General features: G+C 44.1%; 1 protein-coding gene across 2 annotated transcripts in view; it reads right to left on the bottom strand.

Moving 5' to 3' along the window:
• The window catches only part of DDHD1 (DDHD domain containing 1), a 65,719-nt gene extending 53,306 nt beyond the window's left edge, over positions 1-12,413 (bottom strand). For both annotated transcript variants that reach the window (XM_062576520.1, XM_062576521.1), the window contains exon 1: positions 11,700-12,413. In XM_062576520.1, the coding sequence (XP_062432504.1) occupies positions 11,700-12,402 (703 nt within the window). In that variant the 5' untranslated portion in view covers positions 12,403-12,413. The remainder of the gene's footprint in view (positions 1-11,699) is intronic.
• Between the last annotated feature and the right edge of the window lie 466 nt (positions 12,414-12,879).

Raw genomic sequence — 12,879 nt, 5'->3', positions numbered from 1 at the left:
CACTGAATCCATTTAAAGATCCCCCTCCCCCTTAAAAGCTGCTATATGAATACTATTTTAGACTCCAAGCCAAATGAATACAAGACACCTCTTTTCAATTTTGAAGGGTTTCGAAGTTTCCACACTGGAATTTCCACCTACACATTCCTAAAACTCTAAACATAAACAGTTAAAAGAAACATTTTCAGGCTCTTTTTGCCTGAGAAACTTTCCCATAGGAGCTCTTTACAGAAGTGGACTGTAGCACTCAACAGCAGCTCTCAAATAAGAGATGGGCAAGTGCCTCTTCCCGAAAGGAAGCCAGGAAATATTGGCATGTTTGAACCAAGAAAAAGTTTATTGTAAAGTCTTTACAAGATGGTTTAATATGGGAATAAACTAATAATATATCAGCTTTGGAAAGGGTATTTATCTGGAAATAAATCTGTACTTCATCTATAAATCACTTTCAGATTAAAGACATTATTATTATTTTTTTTTCCTTAAATTCTGAACAGGGCCTTAAACCATGAACAAGGAAATTCTGTTTTCCAAAACTCCATGGGACTTTAGGGAAGCTTTGGAATTGCTCCCCGCCCCCCCCCACCTTGCGACTCTTGCACATGCTGCCTTCAACCACAACACTCCGGGCTCCAAGCTCGTCTGATTTCACAACCCGACCTTCAAAGCTGGTTTGATCACCGCACTACTGAGAGACCTCAAGAAAAAAATCCACCTGGTATGGGAAGCGAGTAAATGACATTTCCTTTTATCAGAAGAGTGTTTGGCTTAAAATCAAACAAAACCCCCCAATCCTTCACACACACACACCCCGAATTGTTTTTTCGGGGAAGAAATAATCAAGTTTGAGATTGCAGATGAGAGAAAAAAAAAAAAAAAGAGGAAATATTTCATGTTAGTTCTCATTACAGGAGGTCTGGTAAAATGGAAAGGAACAACTTTCCATTAATATCTGTGTTTTACGGCTTTGAAAACCAGTGACAGCTGTATCAGAAGTATGTAATGCTGGATTTCAGTTCATTTGGATATTTATACCATACTGTAATTTACCTTTTTTTTTTTTTTTTTTTTTTTTTGAGGAGGAGGGCAAAATAGAATTTCAAATCTATCAGATGGTGAAGTGTTATTTGTCTTTGTCCCCACAACCTTGATCCCTAGAAAGGATTTGCTTTGACTTCTTTACTGCCTTAAGTATTACACCATATAATCTGCAGTTGGCAGAAATCTTTCAGGTTGAAAGATACCAATATGTTTGGTTATACATTTGCATGGTGTATTTACACAAGAATTAAATATATCTGAATGGCAAAGATTATAAACTGATTAAAAGCATTTTGTTTTAATTATTCATACATATTTTACCATGTCTAGGAAAAAAAAAGCTTAAGTGATTTAGACTGCTACAGAGGATTATTATTTACATTAAAAGGCCTTTTTCCTGAAAATCAAATAATTATTACAGGTGCTGTAATTAATGATACGAAGATACAAGAACATGAGCAATTTGCATTATGCTAATCACCTAAATCCTCTGAACATGATGTTAAAATAAAACTTGTATGCAATATATAGTACACACATGCAGCAATTTATATAAATATACTCCAAAGACTTCTTTTTTGTGAAATTCTTCTTTATTCTCTATGTATGTCACATTCTTTGAGGTCTCAGAAGACTTCAGTGAGTATGAATTGCATAAAAAGCTGCAAAATGCTTTAGAACACGTAATGGAAAGTATTAAGCGAGCTGAATTTGCCTCCATTTTTCTTCTTGAACTACTACATGAACATTATTATCTGCTTCCTGCCACCAAATTGATTCTTGTGTACATTAAAATAGCGTATGTCTAAGCACACCACAAACTGGGGCTCTTTCACCTTAATTCATTCTGAATTAAGTTCTGTTGTAAAACTAAGACCATACAGAGATACCTAAAGGCTAACAAATAGAGCTTGAATAGGAAACCAGAAGGAAATCTACTTCAGAAATACCAACAGAAGCCAGCATGCAATGTGGAGACACACAAAGAGAATAAAGAGGCTCAGTTCAGTGAACCTTCATTTCATTGCTTCAGTACAAACATCTTGTTCAGATGGCTTGATGGCAAAGTTAAGGCAGTTGTAGCAGTATCTGCTCTTCCAACTCAAGATAACTATAACCATTAACCTATAAATGAGATACGAAAGGTTAATGTAACATTCAAACACCCAAAATTTAAATTAAAGCTTATGTTTTGCTCTAACTGAAAAACTCAATTTCCTAGTACTCCAAGCTCAAAGTCAAAAAGTTGGACAAGAAAGAGAACTTCACAAAATGCAGTCAATTTGATTTCCTGCATTTTAGTTCAGTTGCAGTAATTTCTGTTCCTTAAACCTGACCTCACCATTAGTATAGTCATGCACAGTTTGCAGGGCATGAGATAATATCTGTGTAAGCTGAAGGTAACTGAGGCTACAATACGTGACATCTGAGGCCAAAGGCTATTTAAGTACTTAATAGTTGTGCTCCCACTTGTATCAAAGTGAAGAAAAACCCAGCTTGATAGAAGGGTAAGAGATGGCTTCCCCTCACGAACGCTGCTATGAAGTGCCGAACCTCACGTGTCCTGTCCTGGCAACTGTAATACCTGCGAGAAGCTGAACATTGATGTGAGCCACTGAAATAGATATATTCCAGAATAACACCAAGGACAGCAGCAAAAATTTTTGAATATTTGCTATCCACTGCTATTATATCGAGCCTAAAATTATAATATGGGTAGATTAACTACTGCAGTGCCCGTAAGATTGTTCTCTGGTGCAGGCATATAGAGTATCATGACTAGTATTAGTCGAACTTTGCATTATCTTGAGTCCTACTCAGCCAACAGCTATCAACCACTACTATCTCTACAGTAATAATGATTTGCAGGTCCTATTTTTGCCAATACAAATGCACAGATAGCAGTTTGCAAGGTATCTGTTCTCTTGCTTAGTTTCCTTATAGCTGGGTTTGCAGATTCTCCTGAAAGGATTAAAAAAAACCAAATGAGGACAGGAAGTTTTATCATGAGAAGTAGTGGTGATGAACTGATAGTGAGACTACATTTTATTGTCAACAACAAGATCATGCAGCATGTGGAGTGAACAAACAGATGTCATAATAAAATAGCCAAAACTTAAAATTTCATTAATTTCACATTATAGAACTCTAAGCTATAGAAGAAGCGTGTGGCATGTGACTAGTTTCCTAGCTATTCACCAATAAATTATTTCAGAATAGAGTAGATTACTGACATTTAAATAAATGGAACCATTTGCTTAATCACAGCCCAAATGACCTTCCTTTGTTTAAATGCAAACACGCGCAATATGTCCAATTCTTTTAGAAGTAACAACGTTACCTGAAGAGGAGCTCAAGGGTGAAATCCTGGCCACAAAGAAAGCTAACAGACAGAGCCATATAAACTTACAGAGCCAGAATTTTATTCAGTTTCCTAGATTCAAAGAGTTGTTTCATTCTCTGAGATGTAAAGAATACTATTTTGCTACCCCCATCAAATGATTCGATGTTGTTTTATTGAAGTAATTTCAACTTTACTGGTAGACATTGCTTTTGAGTTTCACTGAGACTAGATGTATTAAATACAGTCTGATCAACATAGAAGGAATTTTCTTCCCAAATGGACTCTGATTACACAGCAGTTACGGATGCTGAACAGAGGAAATCCCTCACAAAGAGGGAGAATGCTTTAAAAGTCTTCTCTCATCTCAGTCACTATATACCATCCCAAAATATAGCGTGTGCTCATGTTTTTCAAAGATAACTTTTCTGTTTTAAGATATTATTTTAAATTAATTTAATTTACACCTCTGCAATTGCTCTTTCCATGCATCTGCACCCTATTGTTTGGGACAAAATCCTAGACCTCGCCTTAATAGCTATGTTACTTTTCAGATCCAGCAGGAAACACTCATCAAAAAATCTTTGAGCTGTTGAAATATGAATGTAGACTACAGTTTTAAGTCCAGAACTTTAGTGAATGCTTGTCAATTAAAATCATTTACCAAATATCAATTCCATTGCTTAATTATATAAAGACTGAAATTCGTACTACACAAGTATAGTAACAATTTTGAAATTGGCTAAAACAGACTGTGGAACAGTTCTATTTAGTCCACATATTTTCTTATTAGTAGATTCAGATTATAAGTTTTGCCGATGTTTGTAAAGACTGAACCATCTCATACTTTTACACAATTTAAATGAAGACTTTGTGACACTATCCTGGAGCAAGCTCCCAAGCTAGTATCACCTAGAGACATTCACTCAGGCCACACAGGATAGGAAAGCTTCCCTCATCCAGCAGAAGCCCTTTTCACACCAAACTACAGGTCACGCATGAAAGAGCGAAGGAATGTGCATGAGATTTAGATAGAGATTAAAAAAAAAAAACTAGTGATCTTAGTACTTTGAAGTGAAGCGCTTCCACCACTAGTGTTTACTGCTGGAGTCAGTGAGTTTAGAAGCAAGTCCCCTTATCAGCTCTTTGCTAATGCACAGAAGCAGCTCGTGTTTTCTGAAACAGCAACAGGTGAAAGCTAAACCGGACCAGAAAAGCATGACTGCGCCGCATGACAAACACATGCAAGTACCTCCTAGAATTTAAGCACGTGCTCCGATCCCACCGAAAGCCGTGGGACTTTTACGCAATCACACCCTCAACTGTAAGCGCGTGAGCTCTCCCCACGGGCACTCCTTAACTGGCCTGAGTTTGCAGCTCTCTCCAGCACCAAGTAGCAACGATGATGTGTGCATATTTGAGCAAGCAGGTTCAAAAATGTGAGTTATCTTAAAAAAAAAAAAAAAAAAAAAAAAAAAAAAAAAAAAAAAAGCAAGATTTTTCATGCACATACATCAAGCTTCCTGGAACCACTAACAAGATGAACATATTCAAGGGCACACGAACCTTTTCTCTCAACTCCTTCCCTCTTCCTCCCTTGTGGGGATTTTTATGCACTCTAACTCCACTCTTTATTCTGTCTACTCCATCTCATCTCCAGACTTCCCTACACTTTCATCCCATCTTTCACATTTTTTACTCTATAGATAATTTTCTTCCACAAAACTGGCATGATTTAAGTCTCTTGCATCAAAAATATCACAGCCTGGGACCCCATTTCCCCCTCATACTCATTGCTCCTTTACCATGCTACTTACCACTGCTCTCTGATGCTTCTCCTATCTAACTCTACGCCAAATACATTCCACTGTGGCTTCAGCTACTTACAACCCACTAAAATATTGTACCACAGCAATGACCATTTTTCTGGCCAACGCTTCAAATCATTACTTCATCCACAGTTTTTTCAGCCTTTCAGATACCACTGACAGAATTACTCATGCTTTTCATTTTATTTTCTTGCTCTCTTGTGGATTATTCTATCTAGCTCTTCTGCTTTCTCGCTTTTACAACATCAGCTCTTGCAGATCCTTCTCATACCCCTTGCAGAGCCAGGAAGGAGCTCTGTCCAAGGTCTAGCTTTCCCCTCAGTATTTCTTCTCAAGCTAGCCTCTCCCTCCTGCACATGCACACAGAAATTCATCTAACTCTAATCTAGCTCTGTCACTTTCAAATTTAATCCCATCCTATTTCTCTGCTATTGCCAGTCACATCCAATATTCAAGTCTAAACTATGTCAGAACAGAACTCCTGATCCTTCATTTCCCACAAACGCTTTATTTTCACAGTAAGAGTGGATAACTTTGTCCTTCTGCCTGACACCCAAAGTTGTAACCCAAATATTCCATTCATCTCTGCCTTTTCCCTCATTGATTGCATCCAGCAATAAAAGTGCCAGATATATTAATATCAGTGTTCTGCAGTAGAAATAAACTTCATAGCTTCTGCAAGATACGTTTTTTTCCAATCCATAAAACTGCTGCAATTCTTATCTTTCTCTCTTCCTTTTTCATTTTGATTGCTCCAGCATCCCGCCTCCAAGCTCTGATGGTGCAATCTTGGCCTGCTAAGATCTAGTTAGAAAGCTGTTGCATGAGATCTTTTCCTACTTCTCATTTTCACTCTGCACATCACCATCATTCAACTGTCCTTGTCTGGACAGACCACATGAAAGCACAAGCACAACTCACTTTCTCAGCAGTCTCTTCTAAGCTTCTCTGCTGTGAATGACATCATCCACCTGAGAGTGATCCTGTAATTCTGGAATCATTTACAGGAGTAAGACAGCAGATTCATTTTGCTTAAATAATGATTACAAACCACAAATATAAAAGCAGAGGGTAGGGAAGAAGCTTACCCTCAAAGGCACATCCAAACAAAATACTTGCTCTAAAGAGAATTAAGAATTCTTAAAGTCACAAATACTCTCTACTTAAATCAGGAAAGGTATCAGAGACCACAATCTTAACAGAACATATGTACAAACAAATGCTTTTTGTGATTTGGTACACAGAGTACTGCAAATCTAAAAACGATTTCATCAGTGTGCGTTAGGCCTTCTAGTCACAAACGAGCTGGCTGAAAGCAAACTACAAGATACTTGGGAGGAAGGTATGACTGAGAGACAGAAAAGTAAAACCCTGGAAAGACTAAATAGCGTAAGAAACTCTTTACCTTGCCTTGTAAACTCATCATCAGTATTTATTTAAAAGAACATATCTGGGGAAAAAAGCAAGAAAATAGCATTCACCCTTCAATCAAGAAGTCCTTTACATAAAGGTTACGTATCAACCTCACCCAAAGACTTCCCAACACTGCAAAAGCAATGTTCTAAGCACACTATAAAGATACAGAAAAAGTGCTTTACTACTAAAAATAGACTAAAACAAATGCAAAACACACTCAAATACTTTGATCCTAACCCTAAATTTTCTATCTTGCTACATAAATCTGTTTTACTGCTATTTCTGTTTCAAAATACAAGGCAAATATGTACAAAACCTGTAAACTAAACATGCAGTCTCAACAGAAGCACCACACTGAATTAAAGCAGCACAGGCAAGTGGTCTAATGGGACCTGCACCTCAAGATGGGCTTAGGTCTGCCAGTCTGCAAACAGCCAATGCAGAAATTTATATTGCCACCTCTAGGGAAAGGACAAGCACCTAACGTTCGTGCACAAAGCAGGTAACAGAAACACTGTACAGCTCTCGGCCATCAATTTTTAGTCTTGACAATGCAGTTCAAAGAGCCACCAGTGGCTGAGGTACCACGGGTCCTTTATCTTACTGATAACCTCTACCTCCTGCATGAAAGCAAGCACGGCATAAAAGAATTCACTAATAGAAAAGTCTTTTGCAATCATCTGGTGCCAAACATTAACTACTATTCTTGAAGATTTTCCAATAATCCTGACCAACGCCAACTTCAGGGAGCTCGTAACGCTTCCCTGGCATTCAAGTCTCATTCCCCAGAAAGCTCAACTGGCAGAGGCTTTTCACAGTGTGCTAATGACTGCTTCTTCCCCCAACCTACAGAAGAGCTCGTCGAAAGCTTACAGAAGAACATATAGGGACTTGGAAATTTCTTCCAGTAAAAGCTTAAAAGCAGCTGAAACAGTTTTTAAATCTGCCCAATTCCAGTCTGAGCATACATATTTTAAAATTAAAACTCAGTGGCACCTTCTGTATTCACAGGTTTTTCAGGTTAAGCTCAGCAGAATCTCTGTTAAATCTGTGCAACAAAACAACTCTTACATCTTCAGTCAGGGATGGTCCCACTAAGACAACTGTCTTTACTATACGGAGTGGTGTTTTATTTAATAGATATTTTAAAAATCATCATGCAAAAACAAACAAGCAAAAACTCCAGAAATCAAAACCTTACTAAGCCTGAAAAACAGAAGGGTATTTATGACTTTTTAAATTACATTTTAAAAAGATTTTCTTAAAGTAGTGCCTTCCAAATACTACAGAATTCTGAGCCACAACAGAAGGCTAAATAAAAAAACTGAGTCATCAGTATTTGTCTACCAGAATAAACGAAATGAAAACATAAGCAGTAGTAATAGAGAAAAAGTAGAATTTTAAAGTTCTTTGTTTTTTATTAAAAACATTAACACCAAAAGAGGAGCAATTTCAGTAGTTTTCATCTGCCTTATAGATCTACCTTAAATGTGTGCAGGTGAAGTATTTTATTCTTCCCTAAAAGACAATACACTCCATAGGCTCCTCACTCCTCAGATATGTTCCTGACTGCAGGAATACACATTTTGTTGTTTTTACTCCCCATATATCCCAAGATTTTACAAAAGTTCTAGCTCAATTGTTAAAAGTACTGCTGCAAAATAGGCATCAGCTGAGATGACCTCAACACACAGGCAGAATTCAAACTGGAGATCATGCTGAGATGAAAAAGCCTATCAAAAAAGTGAAAAACGAAGTGTTTAGTGAAAATGAAGTGTTTTATAAGAAAAGCCTGCAAGAACTAAATACACATAACTTGACAAAGCGATCAAAAAGCAAGGGACAAGTAGCCCATCAACAAATACTGGACACGATCAATAGACCCATGAGTCAAACTCATAATCCAAACAGTAAGAAAAAGTCGCCAAGTTCACAGGCTGTGGAATTAACAGACTCACTCAGAACTCTGAAAATCAGACTGAGTAAGACTATAGAAAAATGGTTGTAAAATAGTCCTTTTCAACCAGAAGTGCCAAAGAGGAATGGATAATCTAACAAGATCCAGACAGAAGACTCGCACATAAAATATCTTTCTTTGTTAGGTCCACAGAAGACAAGGAAATACCCAGCTCCAAACTACTCCCTTATCAGGAAGCCTCACTAAATACTTTTAGTCCTTCTTCGCCGTCTTTGCTAGTTCTGCAACACTAATTAAATAAATCCCAGAGGTCACAAGGTAAGGATAAAATTCTCAGTAATTAATCTGCTTAAATTGTATCTCAGTCTAATATTACAAATGAATCCCATGATGAGCTTAAGACGACATGGAGTGAAAAAAACATTTCAACAAACGCCAAGCTATAATCAAGACCTTCCTATCATTTAGACCATAAATTTAATAGCAAAAGAACTGTCAGTGCATTCAGTATTGCAGCCATGAGATAACAGCCTTCCCTGAAATACAGTACATAAGCAAAACAGCAAAACAAAACTCAGATGAATAAAAAAGAAAAAAGCTTTTGACCTTTGCTCCGAAGTGAAAACATGAATCAGCAGGAACAGATAGCTGTTTCTGTACTCTTTAATGTGCACCTCAGCATATTTTAAGTCAGTTGTACTTGTTATACTTCATGCTCATGTGGTCAGAAAGCAAGATTCGCCTTCCTTGTTCGCAGGCTGCTCTAGCAGCTCAGGTATTCCACCAGCAGCTCCCTCCCACATCACAGGGAACCAAAGTGGCAGCTACCCTTAGGAGCCTAAATTGTGCACACACTATCAAACAGACAGAAGAAATGTTGTAACAGCTACACCAAGGTCTTGAAAAGCACAGATGAGATAGGATCCTTGGGATCTGACCTTGCAGCTTCTCAGGCTTGGACATAGCAGATAACCAGACAGGGAGCACCAGGCAGCAGTGCAGCACAGAGCAATGCTGGCCCGCTGCCTACTGGGATACTCACTGTATTTCTTGGGAGGAAAGAATGGGAGAAAGGCAAGAACTCTGACATATATATGGAAGGGAGGAAAGGAAATGTACAGTGAAGGAGGAGGAGCTAGATTAGGAGGCACTGACAGATCAATGAAACACCAGAAGCTTATCTTAGTCTTGCAGATGAGTGTAGCTGATATTAAAAGACTGAGCACTCTTTAATCAGCTTTCTGAGGACAGAAAACATCCCCATTCTTAGTCTCCTTGGGATCACGAGCTTCTTTCTCTCCTGCCTAGCACTGCTTCTGGTGCTAGCCTAAGGAAACTCTTCTTCCAAGCTTCAGAAATCTCTCTGCATGGCATATGTTATTATTTGAAACATCTGCTCATCAGGTTTAATGAGACTGAATTGGCTCCAAAATGAACACAGCACAGGGTCAAGAAATTAAACCTTTAAGCTGATGATGAGCAGTCTCCTGCTCCCATTACCAGCAACAATCCTACCTCACCTGATAGCTCTGCGCACTCACTCTCCTGTTCCCCCACTGCACAGTGAGCAGGAGGGATGGCAGCAGTTTGCTCATGTCTTGGGTAACCTGCATCATCTCTTCCCAATCATCATGTGTCACCTGCATCAAGAACTCGCTGCATGGATTTGGGGTGATAACAGAGCAAGAGCTACCTCCACTCTCCCCAAAGAAGCTTTGCCTGTGCTCTTCTTCAGCTCAGATGTATGCACTGAGAGCAGGTGTTCCCTTCCTGCTGCACTTGCTCCTCCAACTCAGTATCTGAGGCATGAATCAGAAAGACCAGACAAAACATCACAACACTAATGAATTTTACTATCTGGCACTGTTTTTCAGGGATCTCCCTCCTGCAAGACAGCTGAGGAGAAATAGGGAAGACAAATGAATCTGCTGCTCTGAAACAGTTTTTCTCCTCCTCACCCCATCTTTTCTGAGACTTCCACAGCTCCAGACCTGCCTCCGAAATCTCAAAATACGTAGAGGGGACAAGAGGAACCTGCCTGCTCCTTTCCCAAGCCCAAGCCAGGATAAAATCTGTAGCTTGGCCTCTCTACATCTTCTCACCTACTCTATAATATAGTTCCCTTGTCCTTGAAAGGAAACAGTTAGAAAGCACATTCCCAGAGACAGGGGAAGAGCAGTGGCACACCTTATCCATTCCCTAAGAGCAAATGCGCTCTTGTCTAGTAGTAATCTGGGGAACATTCCCTCCCAGAAAAGGAGAAGAGCTCACGTGCCTGCTCTTCTTTCTTCTCTGCTCTCCAAGGTCCCCTCTCCTCCCCTCCTCTAAGGAGGCATGTAAATGCAAGGGGACATCCCCTCTTGGAGAAGGGTGGGAGACGAGACACACATGCACAGTCCTTATTCCTCACTTTTCCAGCAGAGGGGATATCCAAGATGCCAGTTATACCCCCTCCAAGTGGAAAGGGGTCTCATTTCAGGCTACCTCCCAGTGGAGGGATGATGGTGGTGGGAAGATGAAGCATATCATCACCCCCTTCCCAGCAGGGTGGATGAGGATAACCGAGGCAGAAGCCAGATGTTAACCCTCTTATCCATCACTCTTCCCCAAAGAAAAGGGATCAGAAGTGACAGGCAGACAGGACACATGCAGTTGCTTGCTTCCAGCTTGCTCCTGCTGAAGACAGAGCATGCATATTGGAGGGGGGAGAGGGCAAAGAAGTGTTGAAGACAAATCTCCACCCTCACTGTTTCTTTAGGAAATGTGAAGCACGAATAAGAAGGTTCTCAGTCACCTTCCTTCCCACTGTGTCAAGAACTGAGAAGATGCCCAGATCTTTCCCCCTCCTGCACCTGCATGCCGGGGAGCGGAGCAGGTGCCCGGGCACACACCTGCTCACCCTCGCACGCGTGCGCGCGGGGCCAGGCAGGCGGAAAGCCGCCCCGCTCCCCTGCCCACCGGACACGCGCGACCGGGTGCCCAACGCCCGCCTCCCCCGGGTGGGGCGCCCGCGGGTGGGGTGCCCACGGGTGGGGCGCGGGTACCTGCTCCCTCCTGTGCCCCAGGCCTGCCGGGGCAGCCCGGGCCGAGGGGCGCCCCCCTCCCCCGCCCCGTGAGGGCGCCCGGCGCCCCCCAACCGCCCCGCCGCACTCACGGTTCCAGTAGACGGGGTAGCACTCGCCGCTGGCCACGTCCACCTCGTAGAGCCCGCTCCGCACGCACACCGGCTCCACGGCCGGCCGCTCCGCCGGGGCCGCGCCGCCGCCGGGCCCCAGGCCGCGGTAGGCCAGCTCGATGCGCAGCGAGTCGTAGCCGATGAAGGGCTTCCAGGTCTTGCGGTCCTCGCGGTAGAACCAGCGCACCTCCTCGGCGCCCAGCTCCCGCACCACCTCGTAGCGCGGCCGGCACGCGCCGCCCGCCGCCGCCCGCTGCCGCCTCCTCTCGGGCGGCGCCGCCGCCGCCAGCGAGAAGCCGCTGCCGCCGCTCTCGCTGCTCGCCGGCCCCGCGCCCTCGCCCTCGCTGTAGTCGCCGCCCGTGCCCGTGGAGTAGCGCAGCGACGCGCCGGACTCGGCCGAGTCGAACTCGCCGCCGCCGCCGGCCTCGTCGCTCAGGCTGGGCTCCCGCGGGCGGGCGGCCGCGCCGTCCGCGTCCCCCTCGGAGGAGGAGGAGGTGGAGAGCGCGGAGCGCAGCGGCGCCGGGCGCTGGCGCTGGCGGGCCAGCGGATGCTGCGCTCCGCGCCCGCCCTCCTCCGCGCCCTCCTCGCCGCGGGCCGGCCGCTCGTAGCACCCGCCGTAGCCGCTGGCTTCGCCCGACAGGCCCCAGGTGCCCTGCGGCGAGCCGGGCTCGGGGTAATCCATGCCGCAGCGCGCCGAGCCCGCCGGTGCCGCTGCCGGAGCCCGCCGGTGCCGCTGCCGGCGCCCGGTGCGGCCGCCCCCGGCTCGCGGCTGCCGCAGCCGCCGGCGGCTCCAGCCGAGCGGGGGCGGCGCTGCGGCGTCACGCGCGCGCGGCGCCGCGGCCGGGGGGGGGGGGGCGGGGCTTCGGGAAGGGGGCGGGGCCTCCAGGCACGGGGGCGGGGCGATGCGCGGCGGCGGCGGCCGCCGCGGGGGGTGGGGCGCGCGCGCGTGTGTAGCAGACCCCCTCAGACACAACCTGCGGCTGTGTGTGTGTGTGTGTGTGTGTGTGTGTGTGCGCGCGCGCGCGGGTGTGTGTGTGCGAGTGCGACTGACGCCCCGCAGACACCCTGCTGCGGCCCCGCGCGCGTGCGTGCGCGCGCCCTCACACGCGGCCCCGCGGCACGAGGCGCCCCGAAACGCCGCCTGCGCCGCCGCGCCTGT

The sequence above is a fragment of the Rhea pennata genome, chromosome 5, assembly GCF_028389875.1.
Source record: "Rhea pennata isolate bPtePen1 chromosome 5, bPtePen1.pri, whole genome shotgun sequence".
Classification (NCBI taxonomy): Eukaryota; Metazoa; Chordata; class Aves; order Rheiformes; family Rheidae; genus Rhea; species Rhea pennata.
Note: the sequence above shows the minus strand (reverse complement) of the source record. Positions and strands in the feature narration are given on the sequence as shown.